This window comes from Loxodonta africana, chromosome 24, assembly GCF_030014295.1.
Source record: "Loxodonta africana isolate mLoxAfr1 chromosome 24, mLoxAfr1.hap2, whole genome shotgun sequence".
NCBI classification, from domain to species: domain Eukaryota; kingdom Metazoa; phylum Chordata; class Mammalia; order Proboscidea; family Elephantidae; genus Loxodonta; species Loxodonta africana.
Window position 1 is genome coordinate 33,855,981 of NC_087365.1, and position 24,123 is coordinate 33,880,103.

General features: G+C 41.1%; 1 protein-coding gene across 2 annotated transcripts in view; it reads right to left on the reverse strand.

The window, feature by feature from the left end:
• The window catches only part of PIGU (phosphatidylinositol glycan anchor biosynthesis class U), a 116,183-nt gene that overhangs the window by 16,463 nt on the left and 75,597 nt on the right, over positions 1–24,123 (reverse strand). For both annotated transcript variants that reach the window (XM_023550163.2, XM_003411669.4), the window contains exons 7-10: positions 22,617–22,714; positions 14,185–14,339; positions 12,399–12,542; positions 9,487–9,611 (exon numbers count right to left, since the gene is read on the reverse strand). In XM_023550163.2, the coding sequence (XP_023405931.1) occupies positions 9,487–9,611; positions 12,399–12,542; positions 14,185–14,339; positions 22,617–22,714 (522 nt within the window). The remainder of the gene's footprint in view (positions 1–9,486; positions 9,612–12,398; positions 12,543–14,184; positions 14,340–22,616; positions 22,715–24,123) is intronic.

Genomic DNA, 24,123 nt, shown 5'->3' on the forward strand with positions numbered 1-24,123 from the left:
AAACGACTGCCTCTTGATCTATGTACAGGTTACCCATGAGCATAATTAAGTTGTTCTGGAATTTCCATTCTTTGTAATGTTATCCATAATTTGTTATGATCCACACAGACAAATGTCTTTGCATAGGCAATAAAACACAAGTAAAGATCTTTCTGGTATTCTCTATTTTCAGCTAGGATCCATCCAATAGCAGCAATGATATCCCTGGTTCCATGTCCTCTTCTGAATCTGGCTGAATTTCTGGGAGTTCCCTCTCAATATACTGCTGCAGCCACTTTAGAATGGTCTTCAGCAAAAGTTTACTTGCATGTGATATTAATGATATTTTTCGATAATTTCCGCATTCGGTGGGATCACCTTTCTTGGAAATAGGCATAAATATAGATCTCTTCCAGTTGGTTGGCCAGGTAGCTGCCCTCCATATTTCCTGGCAGAGATGAGTGAGTACTTCCAGCGATGCATCCTTTGTCGAAACACCTCAACTGGTATTCCGTCAATTCCTGAAGCCTTGTTTTTCACCAATGCCTTCGGTGCTGCTTGGACTTCTTCCTTCAGCACCATCGGTTCCTGCTCATATGGTACCTCCTGAAATGGCTGGATGTCAACCAATTCTTTTTGGTATAGTGACTCTGTGTATTCCTTCCATCTTCTTTTGATGCTTCCTGAGTTGTTTAATATTTTCCCCATAGAATCCTTCAATATTGCAACTCCAGCCTTGAATTTTTTCTTCAGTTCTTTCAGCTTGAGAAATGCAGAGTGTCTTCTTCCCTTTTTCCAACTCCAGGTCTTTGCACATGTCATTATAGTACTTTACTTTGTCTTCTCGAGCCACCCTCTGAAATCTTCTTTTATGTCATTTCTTCCTCTCACTTTAGCTATTAAATGTTCAAGAACAAGTGTCAGAGTCTCTTCTCACATTCATCTTTCCTTTCTCTCCTGTCTTCTTAAGGATCTCTTGCTTTCTTCATGTGTGATGTCCTTGATGTCATTCCACAGCTCGTCTGGTCTTCGGTCATTAGTGTTCAACGCGTCAAATCTATTCTTGTGATGGTCTCTAAATTCAGGTGGGATATGCTCAAGGTTGTACTTTGGCTCTCGTCAACTTGTTCTAATTTTCTTCAGTTTCAACTTGAACTTGCATATGAGCAATTGATGGTCTGTTTTGCAGCTGGCCCCGGCCTTGTTCTGACTGACGATATTGAGCTTTTCCATCATCTATTCCCACAGATGTAATCAATTTGATTCCTGTGTATTGTCGCCATTTATGTCGGTGAAAAAAAGTATTCGCGGTGAAGAAGTCGTTAGTCTTGCAAAATTCTACCATGCGATCTCCAGCATTGCGTCTATCACCAAGGCCATATTTTCCAACTACCCATTCTTTTTTGTTTCCAACTTTTGCATTCCAATCTCCAGTAATGAGCTGTACAACCACTTAGTACAAAGTCTATACAGAGGGTTCAGAAATCAAAAAGAGGACTGGATTAGACATGACTCTCAACTGCAGTTGCATGGTAGAATCACCTGGAAGCTTTGAAAAAAATACTGATGCCTGGGCCCCACCCAGACCAATTAAACCAGGACTTCTAGAGCAAGCAGTGGTTCTCAAACTTGTTGCACATTGGAATCATCTGGGGAGTTTAAAAAAATGCAGTTGCCTGGGCCCTACCCAAACCTATTAAATCAAAACCTCCAGGGCTGGGGCCCAAAGCTTCCCAGGTGATTCCAATATGGAGCCAGGGCTGTGAGCCACTGGATTACAGCAACAATACCTAAAGAAGAGGCTACAGACCTGACCTGTGCACACACAGATTTTACTGAGCTGTGTCAAAGTGAGAATACTCAGCACATGGTAGTTCACAGCTCTTTCTAAAGATGAATGTTTCCAACTTAAGGCCCACTCTTTACTGTGAAATAATAGGTGTCTCTTTGTTGCTGTTGTTACAAAGTCTTTTCTTTCATGAAGGGGAGATGAGTAGCTGGGTGTTGATTGTTTTCATGTCTTTAGCACAATAAAAAAGTTGACAACTCTGTCATCCCTCCAAATGTTTTTTGAAATTTAGTGGTCTGTGAAGTCCCAAACCTGAAAGGCTTCCAAGGTTCTCTTTTATAACCTGGAATTTCTACAATTCTGGGCTTTCAAAGCTGAGAGGTCAGAGCTTTGACTTAAGCCTTCTTGAGACCTCCAAAGGCAGCCTCTTCCTCTGCTCCCAGGATGAACAAGTCTCAAAAAAGGAATGTTTGTACTGAGAATAATCATATTTATTGATAATAACACTAAAAATAATAGCACTACAACCCCAGAAAAGGGGGAAAAAAAGCTATTTACCATTTCTCCTCTCCAACATCACTATTTACATTCTTCAGTGTTTTTTTCTATCCCCTGGAAATTATTTTCCTGAAAAAGATTTACACTATTCCTAAAATTAGACTTTTGTGGCCTGACAGTCTTTATTCTATGCCTCCAGCCACTCTGGATTTCATATGGAGTGACAGGAAGGTGACCAAGTGCAGAGACTGAGAGAGGTTCCCATGCAATAACTAAGAGCAGTAAATACATATTTCAATGTGCTTGGGGGAAATGTCACTAGCATCCAGCTGGCTCCTGGCCTGCAGTGACCTTTGCAGGAACTGGGAGCCACTACTTGCTCTTGCCGGCTGACAGGTCAGAGGATTAAAACTATATGCCAGAGCAGATGCAGCTGAGGACCTAGGGCACAGGACAGCTTGTTCCAGACACTAGAAGGTGTCAGAGATGTCAGAGAAGACCAGGGCCTAACGAGACCAAAGAACTCATTCTTCATCAGACCTGCTAGGCCAGATGGAATCTGATTCCCCACTTGGTGGATTATTCAGTCTCTAGCTCGACTATGACAAGCACTGGGACTTGTCGCTTTCTTCCTGAGAACTCTGGCATTCAGAAATAAAAATTTGTTTAAAGGATCTGGTCTCATCAGGAGGGACACAGAGGGGATTGGAGGACTTCAAGGGCCACAGTGATGTTCTCTTTCTTAAACTAGGTGCTAGCTACATGGGAATTAATTGTATTGTTATTCTTTATAACTTATATGCATTTTTATCAATATTCTTTATTTTCTATTAAAAAAAAAGAAAAAACTTTTTTTTTTTTAAATAGAAAATAAGATAGTTAAAAACCAAAACCCAGTGCCTTCGAGTCGATTTCAACTCATAGCGACCCTATAGGGACAGAGTAGAACTGCCCCATAGAGTTTCCAAGGAGCACCTGGCAGATTTGAACTGCTGACCCTTTGGTTAGCAGCTGTAGCACTTAACCACCACGCCACCAGGGTTTCCATATGATAGTTAGTAAAAGGAAAACAAAACATGCCTAAAAAGATCCAGCCCTTTGGTAACTGGCTCTTTCCACTGGACCAGTGCACGCTGGCACTGCTCCGCCAGCAGGCTGTTCCCTAATGCCGCAATTGTGTCTGTATGACTCATCCTGGCCCCAAGCAACAGAGTTCAACGTCCGGGGCCTTCGCTCAGAAAAGGACTCGCATTCCTCTTCTCCTCTCCACTGACCAGTACAGGACAACAGAAAGGTGAATGTGAAATCAGGCATGTTAGCACTGGCAACTAGTGTTTACACTAAATTCCCAGCCACATTGAAATTCTGACTCTATTCAACCTAGGATTAAAGATTTCTCAAAGTCTTCATTCATAGGTCCAAAGGACAAGGGCTGAAGACACTCCTGGCTGAATGTAATGGCCCACAATTGTCATGTCCCAAATAGGGACTCCAAGCATCAGTACCCTTGCCTCAGGAACTGGGCAGAAGGGGTGGCAGCTACCATCCTTTGCTGAGCTTCAGTTAAGCAGAGCCTGTCAACTGCTGGCCCAGCCAGCCAGCAACAGCATTTATTAGATCATCCAGTTTTTCAGAAACCCCATCCTATTCTCTGTGCCTCATCGTCTCTGAGGACATAAAATGGCTTATTTCAAGTTTTGAAAATAGGTTGACTGCAATGACTCTGATGGCTACCAAGCTGGAAGCTTTGATCCTGGAACCATGCAGGAGACCCTCCCTGTATAATTATCACTGATGATGATATCCACAGTGCTATTTATACATATTCTTTTTTTTTTTTAACTATTTTATTGTATTTTTAGGTGAAAAGTTTACAGAGCAAATTAGTTTCTCATTCAATAAATTGTACACAAAGTATCCCTTGACATTGGCTGCATTTCCCACATTTTGTCAACACTCTCCCCATTTCTACCCTGGGTTCTCTGTTTCATCTAGTTTTCCTACCTTCTCATTTTTACTTTCAGGCAAATGTTGCCCTTTTGGTCTCCTATAATTGTTTGTTCTACTGAGAACATTCTTTTCAGATGTTACTGTTTATTTTATAGGCCTATCTATTACTTGACTGGAAGGTGGTTTCCCAAGAATGGATGCAATTCAAGTCAGAGGGGTGACTTAAGGCCACAGTCTCCGGGGTTCCTCCAGTCTCTATCAGGCCAGTAAGTCTGACCTTTTTTTAATTGACTTGATTTTTTGTTCTATATTTTTCTCCCGCTCTGGCTAGGACCCTCTACTGTGATCCCAGTCAGAGTGGTCGGTAGGGGTAGCCAGGCACCACCTAGTTCTTCTGGTCTTGGGGTCGTGTAGGCTGTGGTGCATGTGGTCCATTAATCCTTTGGACTAACTGCTCCCTTGAGTCTTTGCTTTTCTTCACTCTCCTTTACTCCAGACAGGAAGAGACCAATAGTTGTATCTTAGAAGGTTGCTCACAAGACCCCAGACATATAGACTTTCTCAAACTCAACACACCCATGGAAAATATTCTTCCCATATGACATGAAAAAACTGAGGGTGAGAGGTTACATGATTTACCTATGGACACACAGCTAGTAATGGGAAAGTCACGATTTAGACTCAAGTCAGTGTAACTTCAGATTGTGTTCAGCAATATGGAATGAAAAATATTAACCCTAGGGAGATCGAGCATCTTATGTGGGACAGATGGGCCCTGGAAAAAAATTCTTCTTTTGGGAAAAGGGGATCAATGTCCGCAAGACCAACCCTGTCACAAACTGGGGTTTGCCCACATGTTTGTGGTAGCCTCATAATTTGTCACTGGCTACTCTGCTGAGAGACCACAAGCTGACTCTGAGTCTACTGGACTAGGCGATTCTTGTCTGTGCAATGAGGATGTCACAGGCAGCAGTTGCCAGTTCCTCCTCCCAGTCAGGCCAGACTGGTCACTGCCCCATCAGGCCATCACCTGCAAGAGCAGCCTTGGCTTGGCCCACCCACCCAGCTGTTGACCTTCACTCAGAGGCCCACTCTTATAGGTAGGTTTCTTGCTGGCAGCTGGTTAGTTTCACTTCCTGGTTAACACCCAGACAGCACCAAAACAACAACAAAGACTCACTTCCTCTGAAGCCTGCATACCTATGTTCATTGTTGACAGCTTGCTGTGTACCCACAGTAAGCAAGGAAAGTTCAACATTTTATTTTCGAGAATCAAGTGTTGGCTTACTTATACTGCCTCTTTATTATGGAGGTTTTAAAAACTCACTCCACAAACATCTGCCGAGTTCCTACTGTGTGTCAGGTTAATCCAGGTTAATAGAGAGGTGTATGAGTCATAATCCCTGACCTGAGGGAACCCAAAAACACTGAAAATAACCTGCAACAGAGGACTAAGGGCCTACCGAGGGAAATACTGGGGGCCTGGACAGCACAGCTAGATCACTGCTAAGCCATCTTCTGAGGAAGGGATGGTTCGCAGTGGGCAGGAAGACTAGTGTTGCCCATTTGTCTCCTCAGAGCCTCTGTGTGCAGCGCTGGGGTCTGGAGCTGTACTTCCAAGGTTTGGTTACACTATCCAAAACAGTAGCCACTTACGACTCTTAAATTTAAATTAATTAAAGTTAAATAAAAGTTAAAATTCAGTTCCTTAGTCACTAGTGCCTACTCTATTGGACATGCAGATATGGGACATTTCTACCATAATGTAAAGTTCTACTGGACAGCACTGGCTGTTGTTGTTGTTGTTAGGTGCTATCCAGTTGGTTCTGACTCATAGTGACCCTATGTACAACACAACAAAACACTGTCCGGTCCTGAGCCATTCTCACAATCATTGTTATGGTTAAGGTCATTGTTGCAGCCACCTTGTCAATCCATCTCATTGAGGTTCTTCCTCTTTTTCGCTGACCCTCTACTTTACCAGCATGATGTCCTTCTCCAGGGACTGATCCCTCCTGACATGTCCAAAGTATGTGAGATGTAGTCTCACCATCCTTGCTTCTAAGGAGCATTCTGGTTGTACTTCTTCCAAGACAGATTTGTTCATTCTTTTGGCAGTCCACGGCATATTCAGTATTCTGCACCAATGCAATTCAAAGACGTCAATTCTTCTTCAGTCTTCTTTATTCACCGTGCAGCTTTCACACGCATAGGAGGCGACTGAAAACATCATGGCTTGGGTCAGGCACACCTCAGTCTTCAAGGTGACATCTTTGCTTTTCAACACTTGAAAAGGTCTTTTGCAGCAGATTTGCCCAATGCAATGCCTCTTTTGATTTCCTTACCGCTGCTTTGATTGGTGTTGATTGTGGATCCAAGAAAGATGAAATCATTTCCCCGTTTATCATGATGTTACTTATTGGTCCAGTTGTGAGGATTTTTGTTTTCTTTATGGTGAGATGCAATCCATACTGAAGGCTCTGGCCTTTGATCTTCATCAGTAAGTACTTCAAGTCCTCTTCACTTTCAGCACGCAAGGTTGTATCCTCTGCATAATGCAGGTTGTTAATGAGTCTTCCTCCAATCCTGATGCCCCGTTCTTCTTCATATAGTCCATCTTCTCAGATTATTTGCGCAGCAAACAGACTGAATAGGTACGGTAAAAGGATACAACCCTGATGCACACCTTTCCTGACTTTAAACCACACATTGTCATCCATAATTTGTTATGATCCACACAGTCGAAAGCCTTAGCACAGTCAATAAAACACAAGTAAAGATCTTTCTGGTATTCTCTGGTTTCAGCCAGGATGCATCTGACATCAGCAATGATATCCCCGGTTCTGCATCCTCTTCTGAATCCAGCTTGAATTTCTGGCAGTTCCCTGTTGATACACTGCTGCAGCTGCTTTTGAATGATGTCAGCAAAACTTTACTTACATGTGATATTAATGACATTGTTCGATAACTTCCACATTCAGTGGGATCACCTTTCTTCGGAACAGACATAAATATAGATCTCTTCAAGGCGGATGGCCAAGTAGCTGTCTTCCAAATTTCTTGGCATAGACGAGTGGGTACTTCCAGTGCTGTATCCATTTGTTGAAACATCTCAACTGGTATTCTGTCAATTCATGGAGCCTAGTTTTTCGCCAATGCCTTCAGTGCAGCTGGGACTTCTTTCTTCAGTACCATCAGATCCTGCTCATATGGTACCTCCTGAAATGGTTGAACATCAACCAATTCTTTTTGGTATAGTGACTCTGTGTATTCCTTCCATCTTCTTTTGATGCTTTCTGAGTTGTTTAATATTTTCCCCATAGAATCCTTCAATATTGCAACCCCAGGCCTGAATTTTTTTTTTTTTTTTTCCAGTTCTTTCAGCTTGAGAAAGGCAGAGCATGTTCTTCCGTTTTGGTTTTCCATCTCCAGGTCTTTGTACATGTCGTTATAATACTTTGTCTTCTCAAGCCACCCTTTGAAATCTTCTTTTCAACTCTTTTATGGCATCATTTCTTCCTTTCACTTTAGCTGCTCGACATTCAAGAGCAAGTTTCAGAGTCTCTTCTCACACCCATTTTGGTCTTTTCTTTCTCTCCTGTCTTTTTAATGACCTCTTGCTTTCTTCATGTATGATGTCCTTGATGTCATTCCACAACTCGTCTGATCTTCAGTTATTAGTGTTCAATGCATCAAATCTATTCTTGAGATGGTGTCTATATTCAGGTGGGATATACTCAAGGTCATACTTTGGTTCTCCTCAAATTGTTCTCATCTTCAGTCTCAACTTGAACTTGCATCAAGCAACTGATGGTCTGTTCTACAGTCGCCCCCGGCCTTGTTCTGACTGATGACATTGAGCTTTTCCATCATCTCTTTCCATAGATGTAGTCAATTTGATTCCTGTATATTCCATCTGGTGAGGTCCACGTGTATAGTCACTGTTTATGTTGGTGAAGGAAGGTATTTCCAATGAAGAAGTCATTGATCTTACGAAATTCTATCATTCGATCTCTGGCATCGTTTCTATCACCAAGGCTATGTTTTCCAACTACCAATCCTTCATTTCCAACTTTTGTATTCCAATCACCAGTAACTATCAAGGCATCTCGGCTGTATGTTCAATCAATTTCAGACTGCAAAAGTTGGTAAAAGTCTTCAATTTCTTCATTTTTGGCCTTAGTGGTTGGCATGTAAATTTGAATAACTGTCATATTTGGTCTTCCTTGTAGGTGGATAGATATTATCGTATCACTGACAGCACTGTATTTCAGGATAGGTCTTGAAATGTTCTTTTTGATGACGAATGCAATGCCATTCCTCTTCAAGATGTCGTTCCCAGCATAGTAGACCATATGATTGTCCAATTCAAAATGTCTGATACCAGTCCATTTCAGCTCACTAATGCCTAGAATGTCATGTTTATGTACTCCAGTTCATTTCTGACAACTTCCAATTTTCCTAATTCATACTTCGTATATTCCATGTTCCGATTATTAATGGATGTTTGCAGCTGTTTCTTCTCATTTTGAGTCACGCCACATCAGCAAATGAAGGTCCTGAAAGCTTGAATCCATCCACGTCATTAAGGTTAACTCTACTTTGAAGAGGCAGCTCTTCTCCGGTCATCTTTTGAGCGCCTTCCAACCTGAGGGGCTCATCTTTCGGCACTATATAAAACAATGTTCCGCTGCTTTTCATAAGGTTTTCACTGGCTAAATTTTTTCAGAAATAGACTGCCAGGTCCTTCTTCCTAGTCTGTCTTAGTCTGGAAGGTCAGCTGAAACCTGTCTCTGCCATGGGTGACCCTGCTGGTATTTGAGTACCGGCGGCACAGCTTCCAGCATCACAGCAACACACAAGCCCCCAGGGTATGCTGGCTAGAGGCTCATAAATCTGGATTCTGAAGCCCTTTCACTTACTAACCATGTGATTTTGAACAAGTTGCTCTACCTTTCCTTACCTCACCTGCAATGGAAATACTTTCCTCTAAGGTTGGTGGGAAGATAAAATGAGCTGATGTAACACTCCTAGAACCCAGTGGCCAGGTACACAGTAAGTGCTCAATAAATGGTAATGTTTATTATCATTACTGGCCCATAAGCACCTAGGGGGCAGATATTGTGCCTCATGCCATTGCCTCTCTCCTGGTGCTGCTAGCATAGCAGATGACCAGTAAATGCCTAGGAATTCCTTTTCCCCTGCTGTCTCATCCAGGGGCCAGGCTGACAGTAATCTCCTACCAGGAGGTTAGAGGTGGGAGTACTTACATCTGTAGAGATGGTTCCACACGGGGAAGAAAGCCATGTAGAGTGCTACGTCCCCTACTGTTGGGTAGGACTTGAAGATGGAGATGACAGCAATCTGGATGAACATGAAGAACATGGGGTGCTCCCTGGGGAAGAGCAGGAAAGACAGATAGACATCAGCCAGGGACCGAGCCCACCCCACAGATGCCTGGCCCCATCCTGCAAACCAAAAAACACCCCCCAAAGGACTTTAGGCAGGGGCTGGCTCTATTACCCACAAGGAACGGTACCAAGCTCGAGCGGCAGAGCAGAAAACTGCAGGGACTCAGGAATGCTCAGAGGTGGTGAGGAGGGCCCAGCAAACACTACAGACACAGCCCCCAGAGACATTTCCCATCAACTGCCTCCCCACCCCCACACACCACCAGCACCAGCTCTAGGCCTTTCCCCAGGAGCCATCTAAGAAGAAAACAAGTGAAGTCAGCGATCTTTATTATTAGGCTTAAATGACTGTTTGTCAGAGTAATTACAATTAGGCAGCCTCCCTTGCCAGAGGCTCCTCTGAGAGCTGGACCTAGGGCAGGAACTGTCCCCTGCTGATGCCTTTTACTCTGACAATATGGTCAGTGAGACTGGCAGACCCTTAGCTATGACAAGCTCCTTTCTAGAGAGATAACTGAGAGCTGCATGAAGCTTTTCAGCTCTTAAGAACTGGACCTGAAGCTTTTGTTACCTTAAACTACTATTAAGTGATAACCATTTCCTGAACCTTCACTCTGTGCTAAGTTCTGTGCTGGGCTCTTTTTCTTGAATCATCTCATGTGATTCCTACAACACCTCAACTATCCCTCAAGGTAGGTAATACCATCACCCATACATTACAGATGAGGAAACTCAGCTTCAGAGAAGTAAGTTGACTACGGAAGTTAGTAAGCGATGGAGTTGTCTGTCTCCTAGCCACTACCAATACTGTTTTCCTGAGTGCTTAATGCACTTCACAGCTCTGGTCAGGGGGTGGGGGAGTGCTCAATCTCCAGTGTGTCCCCGAGCTCTGACCAAGTACTGAAAGGAAGCAAAATAGGAAGAGGCCAGACCTAGCACCCACCTCAGCTACACCTCAAACACATGCATGTGGCCTACTTCTGCACAGTACCTGGATGCCCAGCTCATGAGGGTTTTCTTCAGAGGTTGATGACATTCTTGTCTTTGGATCAAAGGTCAGAGTGAATCAATGAGTGTAAATCTGAGATGTGGTGACGAACATGTACACACCCTAAACACTCCAGCAGTACTATACAGCAAATGCCTCAGAAACTCAGCTTGGCAGTCACACAGTCCTATAGACTCTGAGAAGAGTTCACCTCATTCAGTGAACTTTTTCAAAATTTTCATAGACAGTCCAAATTACAGGCTTTGGACTTTTTAGAAAGCTGGTAACAACTGCATCATTTCTACGGAAAGGCTAGTGAAAATGCGCTCACAAAAAACATTGAGACTAGAACCTCCTGTGACACTGCATAGAAGCAGGGTGGCCTGCAGGGCCCTGTTCCCACAAAGCTGGCACTGGAAGCAAAAACTGCAAGGGGCTGTGGAGTTTAGCTGGAGCTTCATACCCAGGTAGAGGAGCCAGCAGTGGGGAAGACGAGGTATCTTCATTGCTTCTGGCCTGGGTGGTCACATGATGGTGTTGTGATTGTCTACCCCAGTGCTTTCTGAAGCTTGTCAGACACAGACAATAAAAGCTGCTGGAGAACTGCCCAGAAAGTGAAGAATGGTACTCTGGGCTCCCTGCTTCTCTCAGCCCAGTAGTTAAGCCTGACCAGAAAAAGGGCAGGGTAGGTGGACCACAGACAGCAAAAGAGTTGGGCTGGGCAAGGCTGCCACAGTTCTAAAGCCTACCAGGCTAAGGAAAGGTGGTTTTCTAACAGATGCTAGGCCACAACTGTTTTGTGGGAAAGAAATATCGGCTCTGAGCTTTTCCAAAAGGGAAACCATGTGCACTGGTGCACTGGCCATAAAGAATGGCAGGACCATTAGAGCAGAGAACTGAAGCTCTTGAAATCCGAATCGAACTTTCCTCCAGTCTCCCTGGACCATCCAGGTATATCTGTACCTGTTCATGCCTATTCTAAAGTTAGGATAACAGAAGCATTTCTAGGGGCTACTACAATCTCTCTCATGAGTTGGCGTGATACAGGTGAATGAGCATAGATTCTGGAGCCAGACAAATCTGGGTCTGAATAAACCAATTTCACTGATTTCTAGCGAATGACACTGGGAATATCATTTCACCTCTCTGAGCATCAGTTTCCTTCCTCAACTATAAAATGGGGAAGATGATGATAAGAGTTGCTGGAAGGGTTAGCTATGATTACATTTTCAGACAGCCCAGAAAGATGCCTGGAATGGAGTAGTGCTCACACACATTAGCTCTCTTACATTGCAGAAGAAAGCTCCACAGACAAACCCTTTTGAGGGAAACTGATCAGAAGATTAAACAGAGCTGCAGATGGTCAGTCTCCCAACTAATGCATCCTGATGTCCCCCTGGACAAACTGTCACTGAGTTGATGGACGACACCCAAACAGGTTCACTTTTTCCAAAGACATCCCCCACTCTCCGCTCTTGTCAAAACAGCCAATCTGACTAAACTGAGGCATCAACGGCAGTGTCAGCAGCAATGCAGGCTTAAGTGCCTCAAAGTGACACCGGGGAAAATGTCTGGGCTTCAATGCACCTTCCCTGCAGCCTGTACTCATGTGACTCTCTGTTGGTAGCTATGGCCACTGGCACCTGAGGCGACTGAGGGCAAGGTTCTTTGGGCAAAGATGGCATGAACCTGGTAACAGATGTTTCCAGTTTGGAGGGTACCTGTAAGGCTACAAGGCGGTAAGGGTGAGGACCCTGTGCACAAAGCAGGTCCCATCACTTACTTTAGCTTTATGGCTAAGGGGACGGTGTAGAAGAAGACGTTGATCTGAAACACGCATACAAAGAAGAGGCTGAAGTGCTCAAACATCTCTGCAAAGAAGTACCAGAAAAGACCAATGTTTGGAGTGAGATCTGGAACAGAAAGTCTGGAATTAAGAAAACAAAGGGAGAGAAAAAAGACAGCAAAGTTATAAATGGTCTGCTTTGACCTTATTTTCTCCTGAAGACTCTGGGCAGCCAAGGATAACTTTGTCCCTACCGATATTAGAACGTGAGGAACTCTCCAGGTACCCTGAATATGGACAATTAACAAAATCAAGGGGCAGAGACACAGAGAATGGTAACCCTGCCAAAAATATTAACTCATGCCAATCTGTGGCATGCCATCAAAGATCTGAAATGCAGGAAGGGACTCATCCTAGAAATCAAGGATCAATCCCTCTTTTACCATGTAAGACTTAAGTTTAAAATCAGGAAGTACCCAGTGCTTTAACAAAGGAGAAATGGATTTTAAATAAACAGTATCTATTTTGGTCATTCCAAAGATTTGCCTAGAGGAACAAGCTCAAAGGCCCTGCTCCTCACTGTTCTTGCTACACATCCCCACAGCAGGAACCAGAAGACTGAGTGCCTGGGACTGCAATGAGACTGCCAAGGACCTGAGGAGCCATCAGCAAGTGCTGGCTGGGATCCCCAGGGTCCCAGACCTCATCTGAGAAATTAGGATTTCACTGGAAAGCTTTTTGTCTGGTTAAATCAGACTAAGACTGGCTCTTCTAAACAAAGTTTACATTCAAACTGATCTCAACTCACAATTTTTTTTTTTTTTTAAAAAGGCAACAAACAGGGCAGGGAGAGGGAGAAATGGGCAATGGCTCATGGTCAGATTTCACTGACCAAGGCCTCCAACCCAGGTTACATCTTTGCCTCTTGCTGAAATGGTATTTCCTTTTCTGTGAAATGAGATAAAGAATACCTATCTATAGTCCCGCAGAAAGCCCAGCAAAGCTTTTCACCAGCCACTACAAACTCCTATCCAAAGCAGAGCATGAAGAGCTGAAAGTTACTAAGTGATCTGTTAATGCCCAGCCAGGATTTAACCAATAAACCATCTAGAATCCCCAGTGGAAGTTCTTCTGCTCCAGGCTGTTTTCCCTGCCCTGAAAGGTTTAAATGTCTATTATCCACTGGGCTAAGAGCTTCTCAAGGCTTCGCCAGGGACCACTGCCCTCAGCATCCCACAGAGTATTTGGAAATGCTCGCAGAATTCATGAATATACACTCAGGCAAGCTTAAAATACTGCAAACCCATCTGGGTTTTCTCCAAAGGTTTGACACGTGAAGTGGCTCTATTTTAAAATTTCGGAGATCCCTTCTTGCAGTAGAGGAATATATCCAATCCTGTTTGAGACTGAACCAAAATCTCCCAGTCAGAGGCTGTTAGTTGTTCTAGATATACCTAGAAGGTACTCATTAATCTCACTAGGCCAAATGTGTGCTCTAGATCAGTGGTTCTCAACATGTGTTCCCTGGACCAGCAGAATCAGTATCACCTGAAAACTTGTTAGAAATGCAAATTCTTAGTCCCCATCCCAGACTCCCTAAATCAGAACCTCTGGGGATGGGGTCCAGCAATCTGTTTTAACAAGGCCTGCAGGTGACTCGATGGCACATTAAAGTTTGAGAACCACTGTGCTAGATGCTCACTGGTTTCTCTCCCTCTGATTTCAGCTGGAGATATGAAAACCAAATTAGTTTCCAGAATTTTCTAATGAGGTCATTACTTACATGAAGCCATAGACTGCAGGGATGAAATCCCAGGAGCTGAGAAGGAAGAACGATAGGCAAACAATTACCACTAGGCTTCCCACATACATCATGGCATACTCCCAAGAGAAGATCCAGAAGGCTTTGCTCTTGACTTTCACTGGTATGTACTGCCGCTAGGAGAGAAGCCAAAGCGGTGCATTTAGGGACTTCAAGGATATACAGCAGTAAGTAATCAGTTTAAACTTCAAGAGCCCTTCTGCAAAACTACGCCACGGTTTTGACACACAGCTTTACAATTTTGCTGTGGTCTTTATCTCTAGGTTTACTCAGATAATGTTTTCAGTAACAAAGATTATCGTTATTGAGTGCTATTGGTCAATTCCGACTCACAGCAACTCCATGTAACAGAGCAGAACTGCCCTATAGGGTCTTCTTAGTTGTATGGAAGCAGATCACCAGGTCTTTCTCCTGTGGTGCCACTGGATGGATTTGAATCACCAACCTTTTGGTTAGCAGCCAAACACTTAACCATTGTGTTAAAAAAGGTGTTGAGGGTACATATCCTCTGACCTCAGACCTAGTACTAATACCATTTCTAGGTATGTGTCCAGGAGATGTGTTGCACAAGATACAAATGAAAGGATATTCATTGCAACACTGTTTGGAATTAAAAAAAAAAAAAGTCCTTCACTATGCTGAGTGAAATAAGTCAGACACAAAAGAACAAACATTGTGACCCCACTTATATGAAGTATCTAGAACAGGCAAACACATGGAGACCGAAGTGGATAGTAATTACCAGGGGTTGGGAGGAGGGGAGGACGAGGAGCTATTGCTTAAGGGGTACTGAGTTTCTGTTGGAGGTGATGAAAGAATTCTGGAAATAGTGGTGACGCTTGCACAACACTGCGAATGTAATTAATGTCACTGAACTGTACATTTAAAAATGGTTAAAAAAGTACGTTTACGTATATTTTACCACAATAAAAAAATTTTTTTCAAGACTTCCACAGCACCTAGCATATAGCAGTATGTTTTCAATAAATATTAGCTGTGAAGATGGAGGAAAAAAAAAAAAAAGACATTCAGTAGAGGAACAAATAAATAAACTGTGGTGTAACCAATAATTGTACTATTCAGGTGGTTAAATGAATAATCTATATGTGCCAACAAGGAGCCTTGGTGGCACAGTGATTAAGTGCTTGACCACTCTGCAGAAGAAAGATGCGGTAGACTGCTTCCTTAAAGATCGCGGCCTTGGAAACCCTATGGGGCAGTTCTACTCTGTCCTACAGGGTCATTACGAGTCAGAAACGACTCCACGGCAATTGGGTTTACATGTGCCAACATGGCTAGATTGCAAAACAATAAGGTTAGTTAAAATAGGAAGGTGCCACAATTCATAAAATATGAAAACATTTATTTAATATTTTGAAATCATACAGAACAATATTATGTATTATTTAGAGATATAAATATAAATGGTAAAAGTATAAAAATACAGATTAGAAGGATATATACCAAATCTATGACGGTGCTAGCCTCCTGGGAGGACAGAGGGAAACAGGATTGGGGAACCTAAGAAACTTTTACTTTATTTATATTTTATTAAACATACCAAAAGCAAATAAGCAATATGACAAAAAAAAAAACTTAATATTTGTCTACTCTGGGTAATAGGCATAAGGGTGTTTATTATACTATTTTCTGTTTTTTTTTCTCCATTCCAATTTTCTCCTCAAAAAAATAAAATGCTAGAGGAAGAGAAATAATTTAGAATTTGTTCTAAACGAAAATAAAAGAGATACCAAAAAAGATAAGAAAACAGAAATAGATTCAAGCATATCATAATCAATGTAAATGGGCCAAACTATAATTAAAAATCATGAACTGTCAGAAAAAAATTAGCTATATGCTATTTACAAGAGACACACCTTAAAGTATAAGACACAGGAAAGTTGAAAATCAAAAGATTAAAAAGAGATATATGGCAACACAACACTAACCAAAAGAAAGCCAGTTGGGTTATACTGTTACCAGATAAAACAAGACGAGACAAAACAGACGCTCATCCCATAATGACAAAAGGTCAATTCGCCAGAAAAATATAACAATCCTCAACTTGTACGTACCTAATAGAACAGTCTCAAAGCATGCAAAACGAAAATGGACAAAGCTACAAAAGAAAACTAGACAAATCCATTATCAGTGGGAGATTTTAAAACATTTTTCTAGTAACTGATAGGTCAAGCAGGCAAAAATCAGAATCAAATGGAAAATATGAATAGCACACTTAAGTTTGGTCTCCTAAGTTTTTATAGAACATAATATACTTATATAGAACAGTGCATCTAACAGCTGGAAAATACACATTCATTTCAAGCAAATACGGGGCATTCATTTAAAAATTACTATTTTCCATACATCTGGCAATAAAGTAATATCAACAAACTTCAAAGAATCTGTATCACACAAACCTGTTCTGGGACTAGAATGCAATCAGTAGAAATGATTAATAAAAAGATAACCTAAAAACAATTAGGAATTTTTAAAACACTTTCTCAAAAATCCAGAGTCAAAGAAGAAATGATAATAAAAAACATTAATGTTAGAAATGAACGGTAATGAAAATACCTCACATCACACTATTTGTGTAGTGTAGATAAACAGTACTCTGAAGGAAAAAATAAAGCCTTAGAAACTTATGTTTGAATAGAAGGCTGAATATAAATGAGCTAAACATTTGTCTTAAGATATAACAAAGAGAAAAACAAATCCTCAGTTTTACACGGAAAGACTTCGAATAACCAAAACAATTCTGAAGAAGGAGAACCAAGTAGGAGGCCTCACACTTCCTGACTTCAAAACATATTACGCAGCTACATAATCAAAACAGTTTGGTCCTGGTTTAATGGTAGACACACAGACCAATGGAATAGAATTGAAAATCCTGGTGGTACCAGACTTCATGGTCTGACTGAGACTAGAAGGACCCCGGTGGTCATGGCCCCCAGGTCTTCTGTTGGCCCAGGACAGGAACCATTCCCAAAGCCAACTGTTCAGACAGGGACTGGACTGGACAATGGGTTGGAGAGGGATGCTGGTGAGGAGTGAGCTTCTTGGATAGGGTGGACACTTGAGACTATGTTGGCCATCTCCTGTCTGGAGGGGAGATGAGAGGGCGGAGGGGGTTAGAAGCTGGCGGAATAGACACAAAAAGAGAGAGTGGAGGGAGGGAGTGGGCTGTCTCATTAGGGGGAAAACAACTGGGAGTATGTAGCAAGGTATATATAAGTTTTTGTGTGAGAGATTGGCTTGATTTGCAAACTTTCACTTAGAGCACAATAAAAATTTAGGAAAAAAAAAGAAAATCCTGGTGGTGCAGTGGTTAAGAGTTCAGCTGCTACCTAAAAATTCAGCAGTTTGAATCCACCAGCCACTCCTTGGAAACCCTATGGGGAAGTTCTACTCTGTCCTATAGGGTCACTACGAGTTAGCATCGACTTCACAGCAATGAGTTACCGTAAAGAGCCAACAGGTGTATGAACAGATGCTGAACATCATTAACCATCAGAGAAATACAAATCAAAACCATAAGGACATACCATTTCACTCCCACTAGGATGGCCAAGATTTTAAAAAAAAAAAACTTGAAAATGACAAGTATGAAAGGGGATGTGGAAGAACTGGGACCCTCATCCATTGCTGGTGGGAATGCAAAATGGTACAGCTGTTGTGGAAAACAGTCTGGTGGTTCCTCAAAATACTAGAGCTAGCGCTGCTGTATGACCCAGCAATTCCACTCCTACGTATATATCCTAGTGATCTAAAAGAATTGACATGAACAGACATGTGCACACCTATGTTCATTGCAGCACTATTCACAATAGCAAAAAGATGGCAACAATCTAAGTGCCCATCAACAGAAGAATGGATAAGTAAAATGTGGTACACACATGCAATGGAATACTACTCAGTAATAAAGGAAAATGAGTTCCCAAAGCATCTGGGAACATGGATGAACTTGGAGGACACTATCTGAGTGAAATAAATCAATTACAAAAAAAACAAATATTTTGTGTTCTCACTTTTATGAAATGCCGTGAACAACTAAATATACAGAAAATTATGTTCATTCATGGTTACCAGGGATGGAGGGCAGGAGAGAGATGGATTCACCCTCTATATAGTAAACACTTGTTATTTTTTGTGACGGGAAAGGTATAATGCCAAATAAGGGTGAAGTGCACACGGCCTGACATAGGTAAACTATGTCACTAAAAACTACACAAGAAAAAAGAACCTGTTGGTAATTGCTATGGCATATATAGTTTTGAAACAACCAAAAAACTTATGTGTGGTATATGTGCACGTACGTAGGGATATATGTGTATAGGTATGTGTATATGTTTGTATATACAGGTGTATGTGTACGTATATGCAACTATGTGACTGTATGCACATATATTCATAGATATATAATAAAGCACTTGAGGGCACAGTTACAGATACTTCTTAGACATAACCAAACACCTCACGGGGTTGGGTTCTGGGTTTGAAGGTTTAGTTCCAAAGTCTTGTGGGACATCTCAATCAATTGGCATAATAAAGTTCATAAAGTTATGTTCTACACCCTAGTTTGGTGAATAGCGTCTGGGGTCTTAAAAGCTTGCGAGCAGCCACCTAAGATACGACTATTGATCTCTACTCATCTGGAGCAAAAGAGAAAGAAGGAAACCAAAGACTCAAAGAAGAAACTAGTCTATAGGACAAATAGTCTACATGAACCATCAACCCTGAGACCACAAAAACTAGATGGCACCCGGCTACCACTACTGACCATTCTAATCAGGTCCACAATAGATGAATCCTGACAGAATTGGGAGTCTGGAACAGAACCTCAAATTCCTTAACCAAAAAAAAAAAAAAGGCAGACTTACTAGAGGACTTCCTGAGACTATTGCCCTGAGATGCTCTTCAAACACTGAACCAAAACTAACTCCTAAGGTCACCTTGACTCTAAATTACAAATTGGATCAAAAAATAATAAACATCACCCATAAATATTGTGCTTCCTTTAAAAACGACCTATATAAAACCAAACGGTCGACAATTACTTTAAAAACAAAGATGAGAACATGAGGAGACAAGAAAACTAGGTTAATGGAAACAGACCAGCCAGAATGGAAATAATGATAATGTTCACACATTGTGAAGAATATAACCAATGTCACTGAACAACTTGTGTAGAAATTGTTGAATGGGAACCTAAACTGTTGTGTAAACCTTCACTGAAAACACAATACTATTTAAAAAAAAAAAAAAAGGATACTAGAAACAGAACAACAGAATAAACTCCAAAAGAAGGGAGGAAATAATAAAGAAAAGAGGACAATTTATGAAATAAAAAAGCACTGATCAGTAGTCTTCAAAAGCACCAAGGTCATGAATGGTAAGAGATGTGTGAGGAACTGTCTCAGAGTGGAGCAGGTTAAGGAGATATAACAACTAAAGGCATTCCGAGATACTGGATGGATACTGAAATCAACCAACCAAAAAAATGGCATCAGTGTAAAAAATGGCAAAATTCTAATAAGGTCTGAAGTTTAGTTAATAATACTACTTTCGTCTCGATTACTTTGGTTATGCAAGACGTCAATATTAGGGGAAGCGGGATGAAGAATGTAAGAAAACTACTTGTACTACTTATGAACTTTTCTCTAAGTTTAAAATTAGCTGAAAATAAAAAGTTCTTAAAATGACAATAGAATAAACCTGTCAAGGACTGGAAAAAATATATATGTACATAGTTTTAAATATCAGAGTTCTATAAGGTTTAATATGAAAAAAGGCAGCCCTTTGCCTCTAACCTTCATTAATCAAGCTTGTTAATTGTGATGTTCAAATATTCTATATTATTATTAAATTTTTTGGCTGCTCAATCTTACTTGGAGAGATATGTTAAAATCCCTAACTGTGATGTTTCCTGTAGCTCCCACCCATTAGTTCTAGCTTCTCTCCTTGGAGCCTATGGATCTCTGTGACACTTGGGCCTAAAAGGTCCGTTTAATGGTCTCTGAAGACACAGTCCTAAAGGATGATATCCTTTCCTGTTCCCTCCCTCATACTTAAACAGGTGGGTTTGTTTCCTAGATGTGACTGTATTGATTTTCTAAGTACCCTACCATGACTCACAAGACCCTACTGCATTTCAGACCATTTCATACACTTATATAAAAATATAGAAATATAGTATGGGCTGGAATTTTGATTTATAACTAAATGGGATCCTTAAGTTCATCCCAAACTTCTCCCTCCCCAGTTCCCCACTTAAGGACAGCTTCCAAACACAGCCGATTCTACCTCCTAGAATTCTCCTGCATCTAGCCCTTCCTCTCTCCATTTCCCCTGAGCCTGGTTTGGGCCCCCAATGAACTCTTCTGACTTGATCTAGTATAACAGTCCAACCTTTTTCAACTTCAGCTCCTCCTTACTCCAGTCCACCCCACAGGTTGCTGCCAGAACAGTCCTTCTGGAGCACTGCCCTACTGGGCAACCTTCAAACTCTGTATCTGCCGTTTTGCATAGTGTCTAGCTAATGTAGGTGCTCAGCAAATGTTGACAGAAAGAGGGACTGAATAAAGTGACTGGCTGAGCTGCTTGATTTCATGATTCAGCTGTATTATCTACAGTTATCAGGAAGAAATTTCCTTGGCTTTTAACAAAAGCTACTTTACATAAAGCTGTGTTTAGAAATTAGCCTAACCATGCTTAAATGTTTGGTTGGTTCATATATACGAATAACCAAAAAACCCACTGCCATCAAGTCGATTCTGACTCATAGTGACCCTATAGGACAGAGCAGAACTGCCCCGTAGTTTCCAGGGAGCGCCTGGCGGATTCGAACTGCCGACCTCTTGGTTAGCAGCCATAGCACTTAACCACTATGCCACCAGGGTTTCTATGTATATGAATAAGTACACATTTTTCTATACCGTTTATTTGATAAGTAGTTGCACAAAAATTCTGGTTGTATGCATTCTCCCTAGTGCTCAAACTCTCGAAAGAATAAGTCACAAACATGAAATATGAAAGAAAATAAGAACAGCACAGATACGTGAAAAAATGCATGGACACAACAAGAATCTAGAAACAAAATCAAAGCAAAACAAGCTTATAGTGTAGTGATATATCTATTAAATTACCAATCATAAATCCCATTGGGAAAGCTAGTGCTGGCAGACCAGAGGTAAGTGATTCACTTTAGACGCTGATGGTGGCACTGCAAATTGGCTCAGGCTTCTGGTGAACAATCTGATCATAATAAGAACTGTAAGACTTCCACACCCTTGGGCCCAATAATTCAGCTGGAGAAACATATCTTAAGAAAATAACTTAAAGAAAAACTAATTTCTACATTATTTGTATTAGTGACAAGTAGGGCACATCTCAAATTCCTTAAAAAGAAGAATGACCAAGCTAACCATGTATCACTGCATACATCAACACAATGATATAAAAATCACTTAAAATCACAAGCATACAGCCAATTTCAATAAATGGAGAAATACACTCAGCTTTAACAGCAGTGTTTGCGATTAAGAGCAAGGGCTCTGAAATCAGCCGTTCTGGGTTTAAATCCTGGCCCTGCCACCGGTATGCTTTCAAGAAATGTTTCTCTTCTAAGAATGGATTTGGATTATGTCGAGCCTGGAAATGATTATTTGTTCTTGAGGAGATGTACATGAGCAGAAAAGGGAGGTGCTTAGAAAAAAAAAAAAATTTTTTTTTTTTTTTAGGAGAGCAGGCTCTTTTGTCAGACTGCCTGAGTTCATATCTCAGCGCTGTCACTTGCTGGACACGTGACAACGGGCAAGTGACTTAACTTCCCAACATTCCAGTTTCCTCATCAGTAAAATGTGGTTAATAATATGGCCTACCCCATAAAGTTCTTATGAGGCTCAAACGAGATGATGTCTATAAAGTACTTAGATCAGTGCATAGCAGGTAATAAGTTCTCAGTAAATGTCAACCATTTGTCCACGTCCAGGTATTTCATCACGGGCACCCACTCCCACATTTAATCCCTACAAGAACCTTATAAAGTGAATGTTATTAGAAAGAAAAGGTAAGGAAATGAGCTCAGAAAGAAGTATACGTACACTAGGTGAGAAAAGGAGAATGCAAGATGGTTGGCAGAACCCAACTACAAATGTGTAAAATGAAATGCATTTATAAATTGTTAATGATATGCATAATTAGAACTTCATGATCATTAGGTCCACTTTGTTTAATGTTAGTTTTGTTTTTTCAAGTAGAATCATGCAGGCGTGTGTTAGGAATCGAGTCTCATTGCCTTTATTGACCTATGCCCCTCCTGCCCCTCAGTAGGACCCAGGTCATGTATTAAATGTCACTTGGGCACTGGCTTCTGACCAGCAGGTACTTACCTGGAGAAGATAGAGGAGTCCTGGGACAAACAAGGTGAGTGGGTACAGAGACTGGTACGTTGCTAAGGCAAGAAAAATTGCACTGAGGAAGGCACTGCCTGTAAAAAGAAATAAATGTATGGAATAATCCAGCCTCAGCAATCAGGATTAGACTCAGCACGGCCCTATCAACATGAAACTTTCCCTAACTGCTCAAAGAATCACCTGCCAAATGTCACCTCCTGCACAAGGCATTGTGCAAACATACACAGGGTGAGAGCTTCTTGGCTTGATTTCTGATGAAAGGAAACCAAGGAAGTCAAAACTATCTATCTTTAGCAATCTGAGGCACCACAAGTATATTTCTTGTAAATTTTCAGACACAGGAAGACTTTACAAAACTTCAGCCTAAAGATGTATACCCTATTTTTTTTTTTTTTTGCACGCCTTCTAAGTTTGCTTGCCAATCACTGCCTCCCCTCTCCAGGTATTTTTGCAAGCACATTATGCTAATTTTTTTTTTTGGTGGAGGAGCGGTTGGCAAACAAAAGTAGAAAGCAGTCATTATCTGCATAAAAATACAGTAAAGGAATCAAGCCTATTAACATCCATGTCCTTTTTAACTTAATTTATTAAGCCTACAAGTATGGCTTATGGTAGCAGAATTGTGAAACCTATCTTTTGGACGTTATAACACTCTATCACTATTTTTATAATACCCCTTCCTTATGTACTATCTTCAGGTCATATGATTTAAAAAAAAAATTAAAGTGTCTTAATTTTCATTAATGAAGTCCTCATTCCCAATATAAAATGGTCCATTGTAGAATCATTAAATGTGATGTTATAAAAGAATTTTCAATGTCATGGAAAGCTGTTTCTAATATCCTTTTAAGTGAAGGTTATAAAAAAGATATATACTATGATACGTTTAAAAAAAATGCACAAACACATTTAAAAAAAAAAACTAAAAGGCGTGGTGGCATCACAAAATTCATAATGGTTATTTCTGTGTGGTGGGATTGTGGGTGATTTTTCATTTTTAGAATTTCCTAACTTTCTATAATGAACATGCTTTGTTTTAATCATAAGAAAAAAACTGATTTCTTTTTTAAGAAATTAAATAGTTATTCCCTTTGAGATGACTTAAGACAACAAGGCACCCTAAAACCAAGGCTAGAAAACCCTACTTTATAACAGGAGATTCAAAGAGTGGCCAAGAAATCACTCGGGTGCAATCAATGAAGAGTCCTAAGCTGGTGTCTTATAATGATAATGTTTCATAAAATGACAATACCCACCGCCACTCACAATAGTGTTGGGTCAACTGGTTACTGAAAAGGGTTGACATCCTTTTACTGGTGTTTTACAAAAGGAGGAATTAGTCACTCCATTCAGTTCAAGAAGTTCTACCCCTCCCTTAACCCAGCTCCAAACAAAAGGAGAAGATCCACTGGATCTTTTAGTCACCAAAGTGGTCTACATAATTGAAACATCTAAGAGCCACCTCAGAAAAGGGAAGGTTACA